The 25,184-nt window shown below is 46.2% G+C and overlaps 1 protein-coding gene across 1 annotated transcript; it reads right to left on the bottom strand.

The window, feature by feature from the left end:
- Positions 1-6,410: 6,410 nt before the first annotated feature.
- Positions 6,411-23,103, bottom strand: MRPL42 (mitochondrial ribosomal protein L42). Its single transcript, XM_073651699.1, has 5 exons — positions 22,931-23,103; positions 17,741-17,798; positions 11,146-11,230; positions 9,901-10,058; positions 6,411-7,147 (listed from the first exon to the last, which is right to left on the bottom strand). Exons 1-5 carry the CDS (start codon positions 23,040-23,042, stop codon positions 7,102-7,104), a joined length of 459 nt encoding a protein of 152 aa, XP_073507800.1. The 5' UTR covers positions 23,043-23,103; the 3' UTR covers positions 6,411-7,101.
- Positions 23,104-25,184: the final 2,081 nt, after the last annotated feature.

The raw sequence follows: 25,184 nt of genomic DNA, 5'->3' as shown, positions 1-25,184 counted from the left end.
TTACCTTTGCTTGAACTACAGGTTTCTGTTCCCCAATGTATTTTAGGGTAGTTAAAGTCCCCCATAATAATGACTTTTCCTTGAGTCGCTGCTTCATCTATTTGCTTTATGAAGATATTCTCCGCTGCTTCCATTATTTTTGGAGACTTATAACAAACCCCTATCAGTAATTTATTATTTTTCCCCCTCCCCTTATCTCCACCCACAGGGACTCTACATTTTCATTAGATTCACGTACATTCTCACGCAAGATGTGTTTTAACCCCTTTACGACCTTGGGATTTTCCGTTTTTGCATTTTCGTTTTTTGCTCCCCTTGTTCCCAGAGCCAGAGTTTTTATTTTTTGGGCACTATGACCGTGTGAGGGCTTATTTTTTTGCGGGATGAGTTGTACTTTTAAACGCCATTACTAGTTTTACCATATCGTGTACTGGAAAACGAAAAAAAATTTGAAGTGTGGTGAAATTGCAAAACAAAATGCAATTCCACAGTTGTTTTTTTTCTTTTCACATTCACTGGATGCTAAAACTGACCTGACATCATTATTCTCCAGGTCATTACGAGTTCATAGACACCAAACATGTATAGGTTCTTTTTTATTTAAGTGGTGAAAAAAAAATCCAAAGTTTGCCATTTTCCGAGAACCGTAGCGTCTCCATTTTTCGGGATCTGGGGCCAGGTGAGAGCTTATTTTGTGCGTGCCAAGCTGACTTTTTTATTGATACCATTTTGGGGTAGATCCGATGTTTTGATCGCTGTTATTGCATTTTATTGCAATGTTGCGGCGACCAAAAAAGAAGTAATTTTGCGTTTGGAATTTTTTTCTTGTTACGCCGTTTACCGATCGGATTAATTTTTTTTTAATATTGATAGATCGGGTGAGTCTGAACGCGGCGATACCAAATATGTGTATGTGGGGTTTATTTTTTTTATTTTGAATGGGGCAAAAGGGGGGTGATTCAAACTTTAAACTTTTATATTTTTTAAAAAATATTTTATTTACACTTTTTGCTTGCTTCTATAGTATCCATAGGAGACTAGAAGCAGCAACTGTCTGATCGCCTCTGCTACATAGAGGTAATGAGCAGATCACCTCTATGTAGCAGAAATGCTCCTGTACTATACCGACCACTAGGTGGCGCTCATAGCGATCTTTACATGACAACCACTGAGGTCTGCTGCAGACCCAGGGTTGTCATGCCCACCCATCAGTGACCCGCGATCACGTGACGGGGTAAGTGACGTGCTTCCGGTGCGGCGCTGTTAAATGCCGCTGTCAGAGATTGACAGCGGCATTTAACTGGTTAACAGCCGCGAGTGGATCACGATTCCACCCGTGGCTGTTGCGGGCACATGTCAGCTGTAAGTATCAGCTGACATGTGCCCGCTTCAGGGCAGGCTCAGCGCCGGAGCCTGTGCAGAAGCGGGGGTAATGGCCTGGGGAGTACTAATACGCCCCAGGCCAGTAAGGGGTTAAGGATGATTTTACAGTTATATGAAAAAGTTTGGGCACCCCTATTAATCTTAAGGTTTTATAAAAATTGGTGTTTTTGCAACAGCTATTTCAGTTTGATATATGTAATAACTGTTGGACACCGTAATGTTTCTGCCTTGAAATGAGGTTTATTGTACTAACAGAAAATGTGCAATCTGCATTCAAACAAAATTTGACAGGTGCATAGTATGGGCACCTCACCAGAAAAGTGACATTAATATTTAGTAGATCCTCCTTTTGCAAAAATAACAGCCTCTAGTCGCTTCCTGTAGCTTTTAATGATTTCCTGGATCCTGGATGAAGGTATTTTTGACCATTCCTCTTTACAAAACAATTCCAGTTCAGTTAAGTTTGATGGTCGCCAAGCATGGACAGCCCTCTTCAAATGATCCCACAGATGTTCAATGATATTCAGGTCGGAGGACTGGGATGGCCATTCCAGAACATTGTAATTGTTCCTCTGCATGAATGCCTGAGTAGATTTGGAGCATTGTCTTGCTGAAAGATCCATCCCCTGCATAACTTCAACTTTGTCACTGATTCTTGAACATTATTGTCAAGAATCTGCTGATACTGAGTGGAATCCATGCGTCCCTCAACACTAACAAGATTCCCGGTGCCGGCATTGGCCACACAGCCCCAAAGCATGATGGAACCGCCACCAAATTTTACTGTGGGTAGCAAGTGTTTTTCTTGGAATGCTGTGTTTTTTTGCCGCCATGCATAACGCCTTTTTGTATGACCAAACAACTCAATCTTGGTTTCATCAGTCCACAGGACCTTCTTCCAAAAAGAAATTGGCTTCTCCAAATGTGCTTTTGCATACCTCAGCCGACTGTTTGTGGCGTGCTTGCAGAAACGGCTTCTTTCACATCACTCTCCCATACAGCTTCTCCTTGTGCAAAGTGCATTGTATAGTTGACCGATGCACAGTGACACCATCTGCAGCAAGTTGATGCTGCAGCTCTCTGGAGGTGGTCTGAGGATTGTCCTTGACTGATCTCACCATTCTTCTTCTCTGCCTTTCTGATGTTTTTCTTGGCCTGCCACTTCTGGCCTTAACAAGAACTGTCCCTGTGTTCTTCCATTTCCTTACTATGTTCCTCACAGTGGAAACTGACAGGTTAAATCTCTGAGACAGCTTTTTGTATCCTTCCCCTGAACAACTATGTTGAATAATCTTTGTTTTCAGATCATTTGACAGTTGTTTGGAGGAGCCCATGATGCCACTCTTCAGAGGAGATTCAAACAGGAGAACAACTTGCAAGTGGCCACTTTAAGTAGCTTTTCTCATGATTGCATACACCTGGCTATGAAGTTCAAAGCTCAATGAGGTTACAAAACCAAAAAAAGGGCTTTAGTAAGTCAGTAAAAGTAGGTAGGAGTATTTAAAACAAGAAAATAAGGGTGCCCATACTTATGCACCTGTCAAATTTTGTTTGAATGCAGATTGCACATTTTCTGTTAGTACAATAAACCTCATTTCAAGGCAGAAACATTACGGTGTCCAACAGTTATTACATATATCAAACTGAAATAGCTGTTGCAAAAACACCAATTTTTATAAAACCTTAAGATTAATAGGGGTGCCCAAACTTTTTCATATAACTGTACATATAAAACACACACACCCCCCTCGCTTGTTTGTACGGTCATTTCTGAACAGATTATAGCCCTGTAAATTAACTGCCCAGCCATGGCTCTCGTCCAGCCATGTCTCAGATATCTCCACCATGTCATGGTTATTTTCCAACAAAATTAATTCTAATTCCTCCATTTTGTTGGTGAGGCTTCTGGCATTAGTGTACATGCATTTTATGTATCTCTCTGTACCTCTATTCCTTCTTACTATATTGAGATCTTATCCCATTCAGAGATCTTATCCCATTTGTTGAAAAAAAGCAGATCACAGACATGACACAAAACTAAAGTAATTTCAAATGGAAACTTTAGGGCTTTAAGAAACACTAAAAGAAATCAAGATTAAAAATGTTGTACTCAGTAAGGGTAATTTTTTTCAGTCCAAGCAGAGGTAAAAAATTATGGAATCACCCTGTAAATTTTCATTTCCAAAACTAACACCTGCATCAAATTAGATCTGCTCGTTAGTCTGCATCTAAAAAGGAGTGATCACACCTTGGAGAGCTGTTGCACCAAGTGGACTGACATGAATCATGGCTCCAACACGAGAGATGTCAATTGAAACAAAGGAGAGGATTATCAAACTCTTAAAAGAAGGTAAATCATCATGCAATGTTGCAAACGATGTTGGTTGTTCACAGTCAGCGGTGTTTAAAATCTGGACCAAATAAAAACAACATGGGAAGGTTGTTAAAGGCAAACATACTGGTAGACCAACGAAGACATCAACGCGTCAAGACCAGAAACTTAAAGCAATATGTCTCCAAAACAGGAAATGCACAACAAAACAAATGAGGAACGAATGGGAGGAAACTGGAGTCAATGTCTGTGACCGAACTGTAAGAAACCGCCTAAAGGAAATGGGGTTTACATACAGAAAAGCTAAACATAAGCCATCATTAACACCTAAACAGAAAAAAAACAAGGTTACAATGTGCTAAGGTAAAGCAATCGTGGACTGTAAATGACTGGATGAAAGTCATATTCAGTGATGAATCGCAAATCTGCATTGGGCAAGATGATGATGCTGGAACTTTTGTTTGGTGCCGTTCCAGTGAGTTTTATAAAGATGACTCATTAAGAGAACATGCATATTTCCACAGTCATGATGATATGGGGCTGCATGTCAGGTAAAGGCACTGGGGAGATGGCTGTCATTACATCTTCAATAAATGTCCAAGTTTACATTGATATTACATTGATATTTTGGACAGTTTTCTTATCCCATCAATTGAAAGGATGTTTGGGGATGGATGATGACATCATTTTTCAAGATGATAATGCATCCTGCCATAGAGAAAAAACTGTGAAAACATTCCTTGAAAGAAGACACATAAGGTCAATGTCATGGCCTGCAAATAGTCCGGATCTCAATCCAATTGAAAATCTTTGGTGGAAGTTGCAGAAAATGGTCCATGACAAGGCTCCAACCTGCAAAGCTGATCTGGCAACAGCTATCAGAGAAAGTTGGAGCCAGATTGATGAAGAGTACTGTTTGTCACTCATTAAGTCCATGCCTCAGAGACTGCAAGCTGTTATTAAAGCCAGAGGTGGTGCAACAAAATACTAGTAATGTATTGGAGTGTTCTTTTGTGTGTTTGTTTTTCATGAGTCCATAATTTTTTCCTCACAATTGAGTGATTCCATAATTTTTTCCCTCTGCTTGGTCTGAAAAAAATTACCCTTACTGAGTACCACATTTTTAATCTGGTTTCTTTTAGTGTTTCTTAAAGCCATAAAATTTCCATTTGAAATGACTTTAGTTTTGTGTCATGTTTGTGATCTGCTTTTTTTCAACAACATTAAACAACTGAATGAACATCCTCAGAGCCCGGTGATTCCATAATTTTTGCCAGGGGTTGTAGTAGTGGGGAAGGAAGTAGCTTCCCTCTGGCATCAAAAGGGGTTAAAGAGCATGTCCCCGACGGTTAGATCTTTCTGGGCTGCAGTTAGGTCCAGTTCAGGGGATAGCTGTGATAATCCAGCCCAGTAAAGGCGAACCCAGTGCTATGGTTGGCCACAGGATGTGAATAAATGCTCTGTCCCTGATGTGTTTCCTTGTGGGCTGTAGTATTGGTAACCAACCACAAGATGCCACTGTCCCAGGTGCAGATGACAGGTTAAGTCTGCCAGTAGTATTGCAGACATGAACGACAGTGAAGGGGTTAATTGTGTGATGACCGCCCATAGAGGATGGGCACGTTAGGAAAATCTCTGGTTAGGTTCCAGAACCAGGAAGTGAGAGTTCAGTGTTGTGTAGTACCTGGGACAGCCTAGACAGGCTCCGTATACTGGCTGCTAGGGCAGACGTGGGCCCCATATCTCAGACCACGGATCACCAGAGAGCAGAATCCCTCCACAAGAGTCCCATTAGCGGGCCTGGGGAAACTCAAGAGAGTCATTAAGGACCCAGGGGCACATTCTGGCTGCAGAAGTCGTCAGGACTCAAACCTAAGATGTGGTGAGAACTAGGATCCGGATATACTGTCATTGGTGAGGAAGATTCTCTAGGGCTAGAGAATAAGGCAACAGAGATGCTTCACTTAAAGAGGGAACCAGGGCTGAAGTTGTATCAAGTACCTGTGGGAAAGATGACAACCTGTTGGGCCTCATCCATTATATCTGCCTGTAAATATTATACATATTCTTCTGGGCTATGCATCTGTGCAGTGAACTGCAGCATGGCCCACTCACTTGAATAGAGCTGTTCTATATTTCACCTTCCTAGCAGGAGGCTTCAGTACAGACTGTAAGGCCACAGCCCCACTATCAGTATTCGATCAGTATTTTTTCTCATGAGTGGGAGCCAAAACCAGGAGTGGGTGATAAATGCAGAATTGGCGCACTTGTTTCTATTATACCTTTTCTCTGATTGTTCCTCACCTGGTTTTCAGCTCCCACTCCTGAGAAAAAAAACTGACTAAATACTGATAATGGGGCCATGGCTTAATACTGTCAATGAGCACTCAGTCTTTCATCAGGATAAATAAGGGCTCCAAAGTTCGGACCCCGCCAATCATAATTCCTTGTGATTATTACATGATACAAAAATTCATGACTAATGTCTTTTGAATTATTTTCTTCATATGACTTAATGTGCACCTAGTAATCCCCACCTGGCTTTATTAATCAATAGCTTGGGAAATGTTGTACATGTATCAAACTCCTGTTTGTGGGTGTCATTATTGCGTTACCCCAACACCTGATTTTTGGCAAGCAGGAAAGTCATAGCGGAGGGTAATAAATGAGCACATGTAAAAGAACCATTGTAGAATTCTCTTAGATTTCCATTTAGGCTTAGTTTCTTGAATATCCTTTTTAAAGGGGTTATCCACTTCTAGGACAACCACTTCTCAATCTGAGTGTTTGCCCTCATTAAAATAAAAACATTTATGCTCACCTTCCATGCCAGGACTGTTCCAGCAGTGTCGGCACTCACTCGCGACTCACGTGAGGTTATTATGTCATGCAAGCCCCTGCTCTGTTAATTACTTATACCTACAAAGGCAGGGACAGTGACACCAGCGATGATTGCGTACAGGGCTCACATATCGTAACAACAGCACGTGAGTCCCAGGAAAGAGTGCCGACACCGCTGGAACGGCACCGGCAGGAGAGGTGAGCATAAGTGTTTTTATTGTATTTAACGGAACTAAACATGAGGAATCAGAAGGGGTTATCCAAGTAGTGGACAACTAATTTAAAGAGTAATTGTCATTTTAATTTTTATTTAATAAATCAATAGTACACATGAAAATAAGGAACTTTGCAATATATCTCAAAGAAATCCGCTTCTTTCTCTTCTGGATTGATCTTTCACTCTTGCTTCATGGATAAAATCTGTATTTAGTGACAGATATTCCCATTATTGAGATAGTAGATGACAAAACGTAACATTTATTGGAGATCTGATGTTTGGAATTAGGTCATTTTGTACATTCCATAGAGGAATTTTCACATCACAATTAGCGATCCTTAGGAGGGTCTTTCTTCATTCGTCTTCTATGATATCTGAAATGAAGACATCGCAAATAAATAACATAGAAATAATTGACCTTGTTTTACAACAAACCCCCCCCCCCCCAGTGAGATGAATTTCTATGCACTGGTACAGGAGCTCACGACATGAGGCTTTGCATGTGCAACCACCATTAGTTTTTAGACATGGACAGTCACCACTCTTGATATGGAGTCACAGTTGCTGGATGCTTCTTATTGGGCTTTTATACATCAAAATTTCTTTAGGGAACATACGCACTATATGTATGGGAAACAAGTACAATATCAGCATCGTATGAATGTTTGAAGGGAGAATTAGTGCTGATTTTATAATGCTAGCATCATGGCTTCCATTTGTAACAAATTCATGACTACTGTGATGGATGTGCATGGAGACTGACAGACCCCATTACAGTCAGGATTCCATCGGTTCTGCCATTTGTGAAAGCAAGAATAGTACTTGTGAAGACCCGGGGTCTTCCGTGGTCGTAACACTACTCAGAAAACGCAGAGTGATGGTAAAACAATGTGGCAATACTTTATTGAACCACAAAGAGGACAATAAACACATAGAACGGTCCCAACAAATACCCAAGATGGTACAACATTACACAGTCCTTACTCTTCCGCTGGCCCATCTGGAATAAAACAGCTGCGATTTCGGAGACTTCCAGGGCCGACTACCTTAACCAGTGCCCCCCCACGCACACTTATGGCGGGCCCCCACAGAGAGGAGGTAGCGGCAAGCTTAGGAAGCTAGCAGTCCATCGAGGTACAAGGCCAGGAGACCTAAGGGTCCCACCCTGGCCTCTCCGTGAATTTCAATGGAGCCAGATGACCAGAGGGTCCCAATCTGGCTTCTCCGAATGTCTCAATGGGCTGCAGACGACCGGTGGGTCCCTCCTGGCAAACCCAAACATATCCATGGGGCCAGGTGACTTCTTCGTTCCAACCTTGTCTCCCCAAAATGTATCCATGTCTCTCTGATGGTCAATGGAACAGATCCGAATCTTTCCAGTCAGGGCCGTACCCTTAGGCTAGAAACATATAGAATTCAAATCTGTGTCTTTTTGGATAATGCCATGCAATCCATCTGCTGTCCTGAAGGATGTCTCTCATTCTCCTTGTAAAGTCTTTCTGACTCTCTTTGATTCTCTGTCCCAAGTCTCACTGCTACAGAAGCACATGCCCTTTTTAAGTGCACATCCACAGGTCAAGGGTCATTAGTCACATGTCAGAGGTAAAGGTGCAGGGCTCAGCTATCGTTTGAGCTAATCTATTTACATAGTTGGTATCACAGGGGCTGTTGTAAATAAACATCTAGCTGGCTTTTAGTAAAATTTGTCATTAGCATAGTAAACATGATTGTTTCCCCAAGGAATAGAATTTAACATTCAGGGTTATACTCAGGGTTATACAAATACTAGTCTGTTCTTATTGACCAGACACAAATACACAAAGATAATAGGGTATTTCTCTTGGATTAACAAGTCTAAACGTCTGGCTTATTAAAGATTTTACGCTGTATCGTCACAGTACTGCAAAAGGTTTATTCTTGCTGTCCATAAATGCGGAATGTTTAATAAAGACACTGCTAAAGCAATTAGACTTAAGCGTAAACAAAGTCTTATACCATTCCTTCACTGAAGGATCCTTGTCCTGAAATTGTAACTACAAAAGATATAAAGTTGGACCCATTCTACCAAATATAGTTTTTTCTAATGTAATTATTATTGTCAGAAACTACTAAAGTGAACCTGTCATTAGATTCATGCTGACAGAAGCATGGGTAGCACGAATGAGAGCCTAGCTGCGCAACTGCAGGCATATATGTTTTACTCTGAAACGCTGCAGCGTTTAGACAGGGAGAGCCCTGTCAATCAACTAGAACACAGAGGGGAAAGGCTGAATGGGAATGGCGTGACTAGTCCCATCTTTCCCTATAGTCTCAGGCTGACTCTTCAAACACCACAGCACTAAAGCACCCATTGCTGCAATCGCACAGCCAGGCTCTGATTCATGCTGCTCAAGGCTCTAATGACGACAGGTTCCCTTTAAAGAGACAGATAATATTCTTGATGGATACTGGGGGCTTGTAATGCAGATTTTTTGCAATTATATGGAATATTTACAATGATTATTCAGATTTAAAAGGAATGTCATTCCTGACAATTCAATTAAACTGCTAGCCCAAATAAAATGCATGCCTGTACTATAGATTTTAATGTAAAAGCAAACAAACTTTTTATTTAACATGTAAATCAGGGCTCCTTGGTGCACCGTTCCACCCCCTCAATTAGCAGGGGGTTGCAATGTCCCTTAGCTTGATTGACAGTACTCGATTGCCAGAGTGAACGCTACCATAGCGGAATCATGCATACACACCATCTTTCTTCACTCCTGACTATAGCAGCCGCTTGCTGAACTGACAGGTGTATTTGTGTAGTGACTGGCTGCTACAGTCAGGAGTGAGGAAGGTGCGATTCAAGTGTCAAGTGACGGGGTGGAAAGGTGCATGGAGCCCTTGGCCATGATAAGAGTGCACCAGGGAGCCCTGATTTGCACAAAAATGTAGAAGTTTTTTTCTGGAGAGCAAAATCTATATAATGGCCCCTACAAAAATCATTGCTAAGTCACAGGTGATAAATGTGGCTGTGGGATGTGTGACAGGATTCTGTTCCCTGTGCTTTCGATTTAAGCCCATAAAATGTAAATTCGATTCTAAACAAATACAGTGATAATTGAACAAAGTAATGTTTACTTACTGTCCAACTGGATACCATCTGTGCTTAGTGGTGTAGAACATTTTGCTCAGCTCTTCCTTAGTTGGCGCTGGTTTACCCTCAGTTTGGTAAAGTCTGGCTTTTAGGACCTGCTCATGTGATTCTTCCTGGTTGTGTAACGGATCTATCCGAGGAATAGGCTAGATAGGAAAGTTAAACAGTGGATAAGATTCTGCACCTTCTACTACAGATATGACAATCAGCATGAACACAGTTATGAATGACAATACATGCAAGTACATTAAAGAGCCCTCTACCAACAAAGTGAGATCATAATGTTTAGTTTCCAAAGGTATCCAAGTATCCACTAATAATGGCTAAATCACAACCAGAGGTCCCTTGGATTTTATTTAGCGGGGTGCGCACTACGCTCAGCAGCACCATTTAAGGATATGTTCACATGTGGTGGATATGTTGCAGATTTCCTATTCTGATTTGCCAGCAAAATATCCGCAGTGTATTACAGTAGCTGCAAGGTAGATGATCTGCTGATCTTCAGTGTGGATTTTCACGGCCAATTTTACCCTTGGCATTGCACAGGGCGAAATCCGAACGTGCCGCACAAAGATAATGACAATGATTTTAATGAGCACTAAGCTCGTACATGTCAACATACCCTTAAAAAGCACAGTCAAGTACTGTAAAATGTTTAAGGGCTAATTCACACATCTGAATTTTACACGTACGAAAAAAAAAACGGACCGATTATTTTGGTCAGAGTGTAATCTGTTTTTCTTGTACGCGAATTAAAAAAAAAAAAAAAAAAAAAAGGGAAAAAAGAAAAAAAAACAAAAAGTTTCTCCACCTTCTCCATTCTGACAGTTTGTGAAAATCAAACCGCAAGCTGATATCATCCAAGTTCGGTCTGATTTTTCCATGGACCCATTGACTCGCATGGCCAATTTTCCCTCGGATCAAAATCGAACAGGTCTCTGATATTTTCTGCGGACCACTAGGTGTGAGGAAAAAAAAAACAAACAAAAAAAACAGACATGCGAAAGGCCCTATAGAATATTATGTGAGTGCTATCCCTGAAAACCAGATAGCACTCGTATGAGAAAATCAGACGTGTGAATGAGCCCTAACTCTGTTGAGACTGCAGGATCCTACTTAATCATACCATGTAACTGTATGCCAGACCGTAGTGTAAAAGCCAAAACGTGCACCACATAGGTAGTGTGAATTTATCTTATACGTTTCTGGTTATGTAAGAGAGTACATAGTTACCTTGGTGTGCTCATATGGAATATCCACTGACGGATGGTAGCAGACAATGGTTTTTCCATCTGATGTCTGGGCCAGCTTCACTTCACTACACAAGCATGGATGGTGGAGTTAAGAATTGATGGGTAAAGAACAGAGAGAATCTTTATCACTAGGAACCTGTTAGTGTTCAGGTCTAATGTGAAGACTATGTCACAAGTATGTTTAATCATGCAGGGCATTTACTATACAGAAACAATGGCACACAAATGTTTAGTGCATCCACACAATACATAAAATGCCAATTACCATGCAGTTACAGACGTTTGCGGGGAAAGAAGCATTTGGTGTTCACAGCAATCTGCTCTACTCTAAGGACCCATGTCAGTGATGTAATCCTATTGATTTGAAGAGGAAGCAGATGTGCTGTACCCTGCAGCGGCCATTATCAGAAGACGAAGCAGCCGCGCAATTGAGCAGTTCCAGCCACCGCCACCAGCGGTAGGGGTGCCTGGTGTCAGACCCTGACGGATCAGACATTGATGGATAGGATAAGGATAGGTCATCAATGATAAATGTATGGTGGTATGTGTTATATTAGTAAGTAGTGCATTACCTTTACTCTATGGTGCCATAGGCTTGTGTGAATACCATGCATTATTTTTTTTTTACGGTGTACAAATTAACAAATTTCACACTATTTTGATTTTTTTTTTACATTTTTTCCCTTTTTGTGTCCTCTAATTGGCCACAAATAGTAATTTTGTCTTAAATTAGCACCATAAAGTAATTCTGACCAACATCTTATAATATCCCCCATCCTGGTCCCCCTCTTGTAGCAATGTCCCCATCCTGTTCCCCCTCTTCCTCCAGGCCTTCGTCACCTCCAAATACTGGACTAATACCCTCTTTACATCTAGAGTGTGAAGCCTTTGTTCCTCTGAATTTCTAGGATCATGATAGAAGGAAGGGAGAGTAATTACTTGTGTCCTATGGAATTTGGAGGCTACTTTTGGAAGATAAGACCAGACCCGGCCTAAGGTTACTCTATTCATAGACACTTTAGTGAACGGAGCGCGTGCAGATCACTAACCCTAAGGGCTGACATTAGTGCTACCAGCATGACCGTTTTTAAGGTGAGAACTTTCTCCGAAACCTTCTCTAAGGGCTCAAGGGGAGAACTTGGTTAGTACCTCCAGAACCAGATTAAGGTCCCATGGAGGCATCCTTGGAGTAGGGATGGGTCTAGATCTACTGCAAGCTTTATTGAATCTAGTGATCTACCCATTTGTTGCCAAGTCGCAATTATATAGTGCCCTCAGAGCTGATACTTGTACCTTAAGGGTACTGGTGGCTAACCCCATGATTAAGCCCTTCTGAAGGAACTCCAGGATGGCCCCAATAGGAACCCTCCCTTTTGTGGACAGACCCGAGGTAGACAGAAATTTAGCCCAGGTTCTTCCATGGATTCTAGTAGTCACTGGCTTCCTACTTGTCAGTAGAGTAGCGACTAGACCTGGAGAAAACCCCTCCTGTGTTAGTAATGACCTTTCAAAATCCAGGCCGTCAAATGCAGACCCGATCTCTGGGGATGGAAGACTGGGCCCTGCCTGAGGAGATCTGGGGTGTCCGGAAGAACCCATGGTTCCGATTGGGACATCCTCTTCATCCACGTGAACCATGGTCTCTTGGGCCAAAACGGGGCGATCAATATAACCCTCACCTGTTCTTCTCGGATCTTCCTCAGGATAGTAGGAATCAGCATTAGAGGGGGAAATGCATAGGCCAGGGTAAAGTTCCAAGGAATTTGCAGCGCGTCCACAGTAAAAGGCTTCTCCTTTGGATTTAGGGAGCAAAAGACTTTGGTTTTCCGATTGCGCTTGTTCGCAAACAGATCTATCTGAGGTTGCCCCCATCGGCCGACAATCTGCTGGAATATCATTGGATTCAATTCCCATTCTCCTGGTTTCAAAATGTGACTGAGAAAATCGGCTCTTACATTCTCTTCTACTCTTATATGCAGCGCCGAGAGCATAAATAGATGATTCTCCGCAAAATGGAGGATCTGTTCTGTCACTAACATCAGAGGAAGGGATCTTGTTCCCCCCCTGACAATTAATATAGGCGACTGTTCGGTTGTCCGACATTATCCAGATGTGTTGACCCCCGAAGTTGAGAACTGAACTCTGCTACTGCATTTGACTGCCAACAGCTCCCTCATGTTGGAGGAGAGTCTCGTCTCGCTGTCTGACCAGAGGCCCTGTATTGAATGGTCTCTCAGGTGAGCTCCCCAGCCTTCTGCGCTTGCGTCTGTTGTAATCATATCTGTTACCTGGAATGACCAAGGAACCCCCAGAGATAGATTTACCGGATTCATCCACCAATCCAGCGAGTTGATTACCGAACTTGAAAGGGATATTCTTCCATCCAGGTGACCTCTGAGCTGTTTGTCCGCTGTCAGGATCTCCTGCTGTAGACGTCTGGAATGAAATTGGGCCCACTGTACTGCTGGGATACAAGATGTCATCGTACCCAATAGAGACATTGCATTTCTCAGGGTCATGGATGGATTGTTGATTACGCGCGAGATGAGGGAATTGATCCTCAATTTCTTGTCCTCTGGCAGAAGACAAGTCTGGTTCTCGGAGTCTAAAATGAGACCCAAAAAGGACTGAACCTTCTTTGGTTCTAGTTTAGATTTTTCTAAATTTAGGATCCATCCCAAACCATTTAGACTGCCCATGACTTTCGCCAGAGCCAGTGCACAGAGTTCTTTTGATCTGCCCACCACCAAAAAATCATCCAGGTAAGGGATGACTAGAATATCCTTCTCCCTTAGATGTGCCGAGACTTCCAAGATAATCTTTGTGAAAACCCTTGGAGCTATGGAGATGCCAAAGGGAAGAGCTGCAAACTGAAAATGCTTTATGTGCTTGCCGAAATGTACAGCTTCCCCCAGATACTGTTGGTGTGCAGGAAGATTGGGCCATGGTAGTAGGCGTCCTTCAAATCGAGGACGCACATGTAACACTCTGGAAAGAACATCTTTATGGCCGATCTTATTGATTCCATCTTGAATGGCCTGTAAATTAAATGGTCGTTCAGCTTTTTCAAGTTGACAATGGTTCTGAAGCAGCCATAAGGTTTCTTTATTAGGAAGAGAGTTGAGTAAAACCCTCTCCCTTGCTGGGGTACTGGTGTTTCTACTAAAACCCCCTTCACGACCAGAGTGAGTACTTCCTGCTGTAGGGCCATCTGTTCTCTTAGGCCTCTGGGGCCTGAAATCCTGACGGTGTCTCTGGGAATGGTTTTGAATTCCAACTTCAGCCCCTTTCCGATTATCCCTAAAATCCAAGCGCTGGATGAGATCTTTTCTCAGGCGGGAAGGAAGCGGGACAACCTTCCTCCTACTTGGGGAGGACCGTCAATTAGGGTTTTTTTTTTACTCTCGGAGGATGGACCCCCGGACATGAAGCCTCTGTTATTCGGCTTCTTGTCTCTCCAACTACCTTGGTCTCGGGAAAATTTGCTCAGATTATATTTCCTTTTCCGAAAGGAGGTCTTATACCGGGGAAGAGATATACTAGGAAACCCATGTTTCTTGTCCGCGGCCTTATCCAGGATGTCATCTAAGGCTTTTCCGAAAAGAAAGTCTCTTTCACATGGGATTGAGCAGAGCTTTGATTTAGACTGTACATCTCCTGGCCAACTCTTGAGCCATAATGCCCTATGGGCTGCATTGGAAAGGTTTGCTGACCTGGCAGCCAACCTAACTGAATCGGCAGATGCATCAGCAAGAAATGCAGCCGCCCCCTTCATAAGAGGAAGACCCGACAGAATCTTATCCCTAGGGACATTCCCTTTAATCTGGTCCTCTAACTGCTGTAGCCAGATCATCATAGACCTGGCAGTGCAGGTGGCCGCCACTGCCGGTTTCAGAGCCCCTGCTGAGGACTCCCAGGCCTGTTTTAGAAAAGACTCTGCGTTTTTATCGAGCGGATCTTTGAGGGCCCCCAAATCCTCAAAAGGCAGTGTGGATCTTTTCGAGGATTTCGAGATGGCCACATCAATTTTAGGGGTTTTGTCCCATTTAGCTGCGTCCTCCTCTTCAAAAGGCTTAGAAGAAGGCGGCAGCTGGCCCTTCCTTTCTGGATTTTTCCACTCCCTATCTATAAGAGTCTTGATCCTCTCATTAACTGGGAATGTGCGTCTTTTCTTCTGATATCCTTAACTGTTCTGGGAGCCTTGGCATCGGCAATACCCATGGTCACTCTAATAGCCTTGACTAATCTTTCCGTATTGTCAACCGAAAAACAAGGCCTACCCCCTCCATCCTCATCTGAAGACTCTGATGAAGACGATGACGAGAGGTCAGAGAGGGAAGGGGATTCTTTCGCGATACGAGATTCTAGTGATTCCTCTGAGTCAGAGGTAACCCGTCTCTGCTTCCTCTTCTTACGTGAGGTCAAGTTCTTTAAGGAATCCCTGACTTCCATCTGGATTAAGGTTTTTAAATCCATAGAAAAGCTAGGGGACTCCTCAGCTATAGTGTTCTGGATACAATCAGAGCAAAGGTTCTTAGCGTAGGAGCTGGGATGGCTAACTTTACATAAAGAATGTGCGTTATTGTTATTTTTAGAACTACTCTTTTTAGGTTCCTACCCCAGAAAGAAACAAAAAGAGAAAAAACAGAGAAGAGCACATTACTAAGGTGAACTTCCACGAAGATCACTCACCACACTGCTGTTCACACTAGGGTGGCGGAGGTTGCCATTCACATGAACGATCCCATCTGGCAGAGGTGGACTCTCGAGATGATTTTTTCTGACCGCTTCTGCCGGCACTTGTACGGCCCCCACTGCTGTGGCTCTGATGATGGGAAGACTCCCGACGTTGCTCAGGTTGTTTTACATTCTGCTTGAGCTGTTTACGCTGCTTAGGCGGCTGTGGCTGCTGCTGTTCTTCCTGCTGCGGTAGTGACAGCTGCTGCCCAGGTGACTGCGGCTCTTCACTCATGATGAAGGGGATGCAGACACCGCTATCTTGTCAGCTTCCCATCTTCATAAAGCATATGGGGGGCTCCACCTCCTTTGGGCCCCTCCCCTTCTGGCAGAAGCGGGCTCTCTCCCTTTTTTTTTTTTTATTTATATATCAGCCAGCTGGCACGCTTCGCTGCAGAATCCCTCATGCGCGTGCTCAGACCCAGTGGCTCCCGGCGCGCTTGCGAAAGGGGATGAGTCATGCTGAATCGCACCCCGCGCATGTGCAGACCCGGGCTGCCGAAGCACTCGCACCAGGGCGAGACGTGACCCCGCGCAGTCCGGAGCGCTACGTCACAGGGCGCGATGTGATCCTGCACGTGCGCAGACCCGGAAGGACCTTCGTGCGTGCACAGCCCGGCGCACGCGGGAGAGGACCCCGGAAGGCGCCGAGCACGCAGACCCAGGTGCCAGCAAGATGGGGCTGAAAATAGAGGTCCCATCTGCTGCCTCTTCACGGCCTTCAGGCCGCATCGATCCCGGGATCCACGCTCCAGACCCCACAATCAGGTATGCGAGGCACCACCTAGAGAGGCTCCCATCAAGGACAGGAACCAAATTGATGCGGAAAAGAGGTACCGCCTTTTTATTCAGTAGGTTCCTGTCCTTGGTGGGCAGATACCCTCTCTCAGGTGGTGCTGTCATGGGAGAAGGGGAAAAAAAATCCTTCTCACCTGACCTCTGCTCCCTCGGCAAACAGCTTCCTCTTCACTGCCGCAGTCTGGACGGTGCATGACAGTGACGTCACACGCTGCCCAACGGCTCGTATTGGTATTGCGGCACAGAGAGGTAATGTCTGCACCGCGAAACATTTCAATTAAATATGTGAGGTTAGATCAGGCTGTCTGACATTATATGTCTCACAGACTAAGAAACATGCTCTACGCTATAGTGCGGGGTGTTCTTCTTTCCGTTGAGTGTTGCTGCCTGCTTATGATTGGTCAGGATCACACTGACCATTGTAAACTATTTGATAAAACCCACTTGGACTTAACAAAAGTTAACTCATTAGGAGCCAAATACAGTGACTGCTAATATCTCTGCAATGGAGAGGCAAAAAAATAAATTAATGTTTTATTCCTTTTTAAGTCTGTAAATTACAAATAAGGCTGTGCTGACAGTCATTTATGTAGACATCAAGAGAATTTCCTAATGTTCTTTTCAATGCATGCCATTGTATGGGCAGTGGAACAATGAAAATTGCCATCCATTGACTCCCAAGGTACAGCACACTTTATTTGTGCCTATACAGTGAAAAAAAGGTATGCTAAGGCATAAAGGCCCAGAATATGTCAGAGGTACACTTTTGGTATATATGCTGGGTGCTTAGGCATCTATGAACACGTTTTGCACGTATGCCAGGACATACCAACCAAACATGTATCCAGCACATTCTCCGCTCCAAGTCCCTCGAGCGCTGGGAAGTGGAGTCTTTGCAGGATCATATAGATCTCTCATAACTACATGGGTTAAGATTTATGAAGTATACTTATTTTACAAGATTTTTCCTTTTTGACCAGAGCATATTTGGGTAGATCACAATTTCAATAGACATCATAGCGTGATGTCAGGTCACATACCAATTATAATCATCAGGGAGGGCAGAGTAGGAAGAATCTTGATGTAGTTGGCACTGGTCTGTAAGAGAAATCCATTATGTCAAATGATCGTTAATCAGACGTTATATCCACAGTGTCTTATAAATCATATGATATTGCTTTATCTGGGTTGTGTGTGTTTATTTCCTTGAGTGATAGCAGGAAAAAAATAAGCAATGTTGTATCCAATAGTGGTGAGCTGGTATGATCATTATTTACATGCAGAGCAGATAGTCTTTTCACTATGTCATTAGTGATTATAGCTACAATCTGTCACATTGTAAAAGTAATTATAGGGACACTAATAACACTTGTGTAACAATTAATGTGAGTGTATAATAATTATCCCATATTCACCACTGTGTATTACTGCTATACCTGTTATTTGTGGCATCTCATGGTTTCCATTTACCTCTGTGTACTGCATCCTATGCTCACTGTCTATTCAGAATATACTCGAGGCATTGCTATACTCCTTGCGTCTTACTTCACACTGCTCTCCTACAGTATACCTGTCAGTGTAGATTTAAAGGAATCTGTCTCTAGGTTTTTGCTACCGAATGTGAGAATCCTAATGTAAAGACAGAGACACTGATTACAGTGATGTATCACTTACTGGGCATCTTGCTGTAGCTTTGATAATATCACGGTTTTATTAGTAGGAGATGATCACTAGAAAACTAGTCAACTATGTTCATGAGCTCGGTATAACTCCTCCCCCACCACTGATTGGCAGCTTTCTGCCTATGCACAGTGTAACATAGAGAGCTGCCAATCAGTGGTGTGGGCGGGGTTATACAGTGCTCAGCATTTGGAGAACTGGTAGATCTTCAGCAGAGAAAATAGGGATTTGATTAAAAAAAAATATTTTAACATGCAGCCTAGTAAATGATACATCACAGCAATCGGGGTCTCTACATTATGCTTCACTGAGATGGGATAGAGAAACCTGGTGACAGATTCTCTTTAACTATTTATTCATTGTGTATTACTATTTATCCATGCAGTTTGCATTTCTTGTCATACAGTGTGCAATATTTCTAGACGTTGGAACATATATATTGAACATAGTGCTACTTAATCAGAACCTGTCATTTCCCAAAACGCTATTAACCTGCATATTTTGGTCCATTTTACAGACCAGAATAATGCATGTAATTTACAGGCAACTCCAGCATCTATCTGCGATGTATAGGAGCATACGGAGCATGACTGGCCCAATTTTCAATAAGGCTGTCTGAATCGAGACATAATTTCAGGACCCCAATTCTAGTGATCAGCGGGGTTCTCAGAGATTACATCTTTATTCCCTATACTGTGGGTGGATGATTAATGTGTATCACTGTACAATCCCTTTAAGTGGTGGTAGTCTTGGCATTCAAGAGACCTAGAATGCTGGATGAAAAGCCCGATGGGAGATGCGGACACCAATGTTCTCAGTCTCATAGATATTACAACTTTCAATAAAGGGGTGGTCCGACATACAAAGTAATTTTCATCCTAAATTCCTATCCAATTAAAGCCATAATATAAACTATTTTCTAATATACTTGAATTAAAAATTCCCTATCCGTCGCTAACTACACTAACTGCTTTTCTAATTTTTTTTCCACTTCTTTTTTTTTTTTATGACGCTTTGTTTGAGAATTCCAGTGCATGCTGGGATACTCAAAGGGGAGTAGAGGCTGCGGTCACTGTCACAGCCTCTGCCTCCTCCCTGAAATAAAACGTCATCAGTGATGCTCGTTTCAGAGGCTGGGCTAGTCCCTGCGCGATGTGCACAATGACAGCGCGCTCTCTGCTGCCCGCTCTGATCGGCAGTAACAAGCCAGCAACAGAGCGTGATGTCAATATCAGGCGCGTAGAGACCAGTGACATCACTTGCAGGGGTGGCGCTGGTTTGTGCATGCCGTGTATTCTGACAACACTCTTTGTTGCCCGATCATAACTAGTGATCTGAGACGGCAACAGAGTGAGCTTTCATTGTGCACGGAATAGCCCAGCACCTGAAATGGAGGTCACTGATGACACTTCGTTTCAAGGAGGGGGCAGAGGCTGCAGTAGTGACAGCTGCCTCTTCATTTGAATATCCCACCATACACAGGGATTCTCAAACGAAGCATCATCAAAAAAGGACTTAGTTAACATAAAGTAAAGCAGTTAGACAGTGTAGTTAGGGAAATTTTAATTCAAGTATATTAGAAAATGATTTACATTAAGGAACCAAATAGATAGGGATTTAGGAGCAAAATTAATTTGGACTTGAGACCACCCCTTTCATGAAGTGATACCAGATTGTGAGCCTCAATGGGGACAGTGCCCATAATGTCTGTAAAGTGCTGTGAAATTAATAGCGCTATATAATTGAGTAAAATAAATAAATATCTGGCTGCACATTCAACAGTGACAATGGCTCGCTCATGTTTTATAATTCATATAATTCAGCAGTAAGTCCTATGTCTATGTGTGACATGACAGGCAGGGGGCGCGCTCTATACAGCGCGCGTCCCGCGTACATGACAGGCAGGGGGCGCGCTCTATACAGCGCGCGTCCCGCGTACATGACAGGCAGGGGGCGCGCTCTATACAGCGCGCGTCCCGCGTACATGACAGGCAGGGGGCGCGCTCTATACAGCGCGCGTCCCGCGTACATGACAGGCAGGGGGCGCGCTCTATACAGCGCGCGTCCCGCGTACATGACAGGCAGGGGGCGCGCTCTATACAGCGCGCGTCCCGCGTCCATGACAGGCAGGGGACGCGCTCTATACAGCGCGCGTCCCGCGTCCATGACAGGCAGGGGACGCGCTCTATACAGCGCGCGTCCCGCGTCCATGACAGGCAGGGGACGCGCTCTATACAGCAAGTCCCGCGTACATGACAGGCAGGGGACGCGCTCTATACAGCGCGCGTCCATGACAGGCAGGGGACGCGCTCTATACAGCAAGTCCCGCGTACATGACAGGCAGGGGACGCGCTCTATACAGCAAGTCCCGCGTACATGACAGGCAGGGGACGCGCTCTATACAGCAAGTCCCGCGTACATGACAGGCAGGGGACGCGCTCTATACAGCAAGTCCCGCGTACATGACAGGCAGGGGACGCGCTCTATACAGCAAGTCCCGCGTACATGACAGGCAGGGGACGCGCTCTATACAGCAAGTCCCGCGTACATGACAGGCAGGGGACGCGCTCTATACAGCAAGTCCCGCGTACATGACAGGCAGGGGACGCGCTCTATACAGCAAGTCCCGCGTACATGACAGGCAGGGGACGCGCTCTATACAGCAAGTCCCGCGTACATGACAGGCAGGGGACGCGCTCTATACAGCAAGTCCCGCGTACATGACAGGCAGGGGACGCGCTCTATACAGCAAGTCCCGCGTACATGACAGGCAGGGGACGCGCTCTATACAGCAAGTCCCGCGTACATGACAGGCAGGGGACGCGCTCTATACAGCAAGTCCCGCGTACATGACAGGCAGGGGACGCGCTCTATACAGCAAGTCCCGCGTACATGACAGGCAGGGGACGCGCTCTATACAGCAAGTCCCGCGTACATGACAGGCAGGGGACGCGCTCTATACAGCAAGTCCCGCGTACATGACAGGCAGGGGACGCGCTCTATACAGCAAGTCCCGCGTACATGACAGGCAGGGGACGCGCTCTATACAGCAAGTCCCGCGTACATGACAGGCAGGGGACGCGCTCTATACAGCAAGTCCCGCGTACATGACAGGCAGGGGACGCGCTCTATACAGCAAGTCCCGCGTACATGACAGGCAGGGGACGCGCTCTATACAGCAAGTCCCGCGTACATGACAGGCAGGGGACGCGCTCTATACAGCAAGTCCCGCGTACATGACAGGCAGGGGACGCGCTCTATACAGCAAGTCCCGCGTACATGACAGGCAGGGGACGCGCTCTATACAGCAAGTCCCGCGTACATGACAGGCAGGGGACGCGCTCTATACAGCAAGTCCCGCGTACATGACAGGCAGGGGACGCGCTCTATACAGCAAGTCCCGCGTACATGACAGGCAGGGGACGCGCTCTATACAGCAAGTCCCGCGTACATGACAGGCAGGGGACGCGCTCTATACAGCAAGTCCCGCGTACATGACAGGCAGGGGACGCGCTCTATACAGCAAGTCCCGCGTACATGACAGGCAGGGGACGCGCTCTATACAGCAAGTCCCGCGTACATGACAGGCAGGGGACGCGCTCTATACAGCATGTCCCGCGTACATGACAGGCAGGGGACGCGCTCTATACAGCATGTCCCGCGTACATGACAGGCAGGGGACGCGCTCTATACAGCATGTCCCGCGTACATGACAGGCAGGGGACGCGCTCTATACAGCATGTCCCGCGTACATGACAGGCAGGGGACGCGCTCTATACAGCATGTCCCGCGTACATGACAGGCAGGGGACGCGCTCTATACAGCATGTCCCGCGTACATGACAGGCAGGGGACGCGCTCTATACAGCATGTCCCGCGTACATGACAGGCAGGGGACGCGCTCTATACAGCATGTCCCGCGTACATGACAGGCAGGGGACGCGCTCTATACAGCATGTCCCGCGTACATGACAGGCAGGGGACGCGCTCTATACAGCATGTCCCGCGTACATGACAGGCAGGGGACGCGCTCTATACAGCATGTCCCGCGTACATGACAGGCAGGGGACGCGCTCTATACAGCATGTCCCGCGTACATGACAGGCAGGGGACGCGCTCTATACAGCATGTCCCGCGTACATGACAGGCAGGGGACGCGCTCTATACAGCAAGTCCCGCGTACATGACAGGCAGGGGACGCGCTCTATACAGCATGTCCCGCGTACATGACAGGCAGGGGACGCGCTCTATACAGCATGTCCCGCGTACATGACAGGCAGGGGACGCGCTCTATACAGCATGTCCCGCGTACATGACAGGCAGGGGACGCGCTCTATACAGCATGTCCCGCGTACATGACAGGCAGGGGACGCGCTCTATACAGCAAGTCCCGCGTACATGACAGGCAGGGGACGCGCTCTATACAGCATGTCCTAGAGCCGCTGGACACTGTACACACAGGACTGCACGCAGTGAGTACAGGCCGCAGTACCCGCGCAGACAGCGAAGGTCACACACAGGCACAGGACGCCACTGCCGACCATGTCTTACCTCTTATTTGCCATCTGCTGTTTCGGCCAGAAATCCCACCTAGAACCGAGCAGCGGAGAGTCCGGCAGATAACGAGAGCCGCCCTGCACCTGCTCAGCACGGAGGCCGCCATGATGTGAGGAGGCGGGAGACAGGAAGCTGTGCGGGTGGAGGAGGTGTGTCCGGTAGTGCTGCTGTCACTGTCACGTCTCTGTTCAAGAGGTTGTTACTATATCAGCGATCAGAGCGGCTGTAGCTACCTGTACATCACAGGTGTGACGGGGAAGAGACCACCTACACCGAGGGAAAGGGGAGCGGTGTCATAGCAACATCATAGTTACCTGGCCACGCCCACACCGTGCCCCAGAACTAGTGGCTGCCAGAGTGCCCCCCTGTGTAGTGTTACCTACAGTGCCCCCTGTGTAGTGTTACCTACAGTGCCCCCTGTGCAGTGTTACCAACAGTGCCCCCTGTGTAGTGTTACCCACAGTGCCCCCCTGTGTAGTGTTACCTACAGTGCCCCTTGTGTAGTGCTACCTACAGTGCCCCCCTGTGTAGTGTTACCTACAGTGCCCCCCTGTGTAGTGTTACCTACAGTGCCTCCCTGTGTAGTGTTACCTACAGTGCCCCCCCGTGTAGTGTTACCTACAGTGCCCCCCCGTGTAGTGTTACCTACAGTGCCCCCCTGTGTAGTGTTACCTACAGTGCCTCCCTGTGTAGTGTTACCTACAGTGCCCCCCCGTGTAGTGTTACTTACTGTGCCCCCCTGTGTAGTGTTACCTACTGTGCCCCCCCGTGTAGTGTTACCTACAGTGCCCCCCTGTGTAGTGTTACCTACAGTGCCCCTTGTGTAGTGCTACCTACAGTGCCCCTTGTGTAGTGTTACCTACAGTGCCCCCCCGTGTAGTGTTACCTACAGTGCCCCCCTGTGTAGTGTTACCTACAGTGCCCCCCTGTGTAGTGTTACCTACAGTGCCCCCCTGTGTAGTGTTACTTACTGTGCCCCCCTGTGTAGTGTTACCTACTGTGCCCCCCCGTGTAGTGTTACCTACAGTGCCCCCCTGTGTAGTGTTACCTACAGTGCCCCTTGTGTAGTGCTACCTACAGTGCCCCTTGTGTAGTGTTACCTACAGTGCCCCCCCGTGTAGTGTTACCTACAGTGCCCCCCCGTGTAGTGTTACCTACAGTGCCCCCCTGTGTAGTGTTACCTACAGTGCCCCCCCGTGTAGTGTTACCTACAGTGCCCCCCTGTGTAGTGTTACCTACAGTGCCCCCCTGTGTAGTGTTACCTACAGTGCCTCCCTGTGTAGTGTTACCTACAGTGCCCCCCCGTGTAGTGTTACCTACTGTGCCCCCCTGTGTAGTGTTACCTACTGTGCCCCCCCGTGTAGTGTTACCTACAGTGCCCCCTGTGTAGTGTTACCTACAGTGCCCCCCCGTGTAGTGTTACCTACTGTGCCCCCCCGTGTAGTGTTACCTACAGTGCCCCCTGTGTAGTGTTACCTACAGTGCCCCCCGTGTAGTGTTACCTACAGTGCCCCCCCGTGTAGTGTTACCCACAGTGCCCCCCGTGTAGTGTTACCTACAGTGCCCCTTGTGTAGTGTTACCTACAGTGCCCCCCTGTGTAGTGTTACCTACTGTGCCCCCCCGTGTAGTGTTACCTACAGTGCCCCCCCGTGTAGTGTTACCTACAGTGCCCCCCCGTGTAGTGTTACCCACAGTGCCCCCCGTGTAGTGTTACCTACAGTGCCCCCCGTATAGTGTTACCTACAGTGCCCCTTGTGTAGTGTTACCTACAGTGCCCCTTGTGTAGTGTTACCTACAGTGCCCCCCTGTGTAGTGTTACCCACAGTGCCCCCCTGTGTAGTGTTACCTACAGTGCCCCCTGTGTAGTGTTAACTACAGTGCCCCCCTGTGTAGTGTTACCTACAGTGCCCCCCTGTGTAGTGTTACCTACAGTGCCCCCCTGTGTAGTGCTACCTACAGTGCCCCCCTGTGTAGTGTTACCTACAGTGCCCCCCTGTGTAGTGTTACCTACAGTGCCTCCCCGTGTAGTGTTACCTACAGTGCCCCCCCGTGTAGTGTTACCTACTGTGCCCCCCCGTGTAGTGTTACCTACAGTGCCCCCTGTGTAGTGTTACCTACAGTGCCCCCCCGTGTAGTGTTACCTACTGTGCCCCCCCGTGTAGTGTTACCTACAGTGCCCCTTGTGTAGTGTTACCTACAGTGCCCCCCTGTGTAGTGTTACCCACAGTGCCCCCTGTGTAGTGTTAC

Source organism: Phyllobates terribilis, unplaced genomic scaffold (genome assembly GCF_046119375.1).
Source record: "Phyllobates terribilis strain yellow unplaced genomic scaffold, ASM4611937v1 Scaffold_11__3_contigs__length_659146591, whole genome shotgun sequence".
Lineage (NCBI taxonomy): Eukaryota > Metazoa > Chordata > Amphibia > Anura > Dendrobatidae > Phyllobates > Phyllobates terribilis.
The sequence above is the reverse complement of the archived record's forward strand: the minus strand, read 5'-3'. Positions and strand labels throughout refer to the sequence as shown.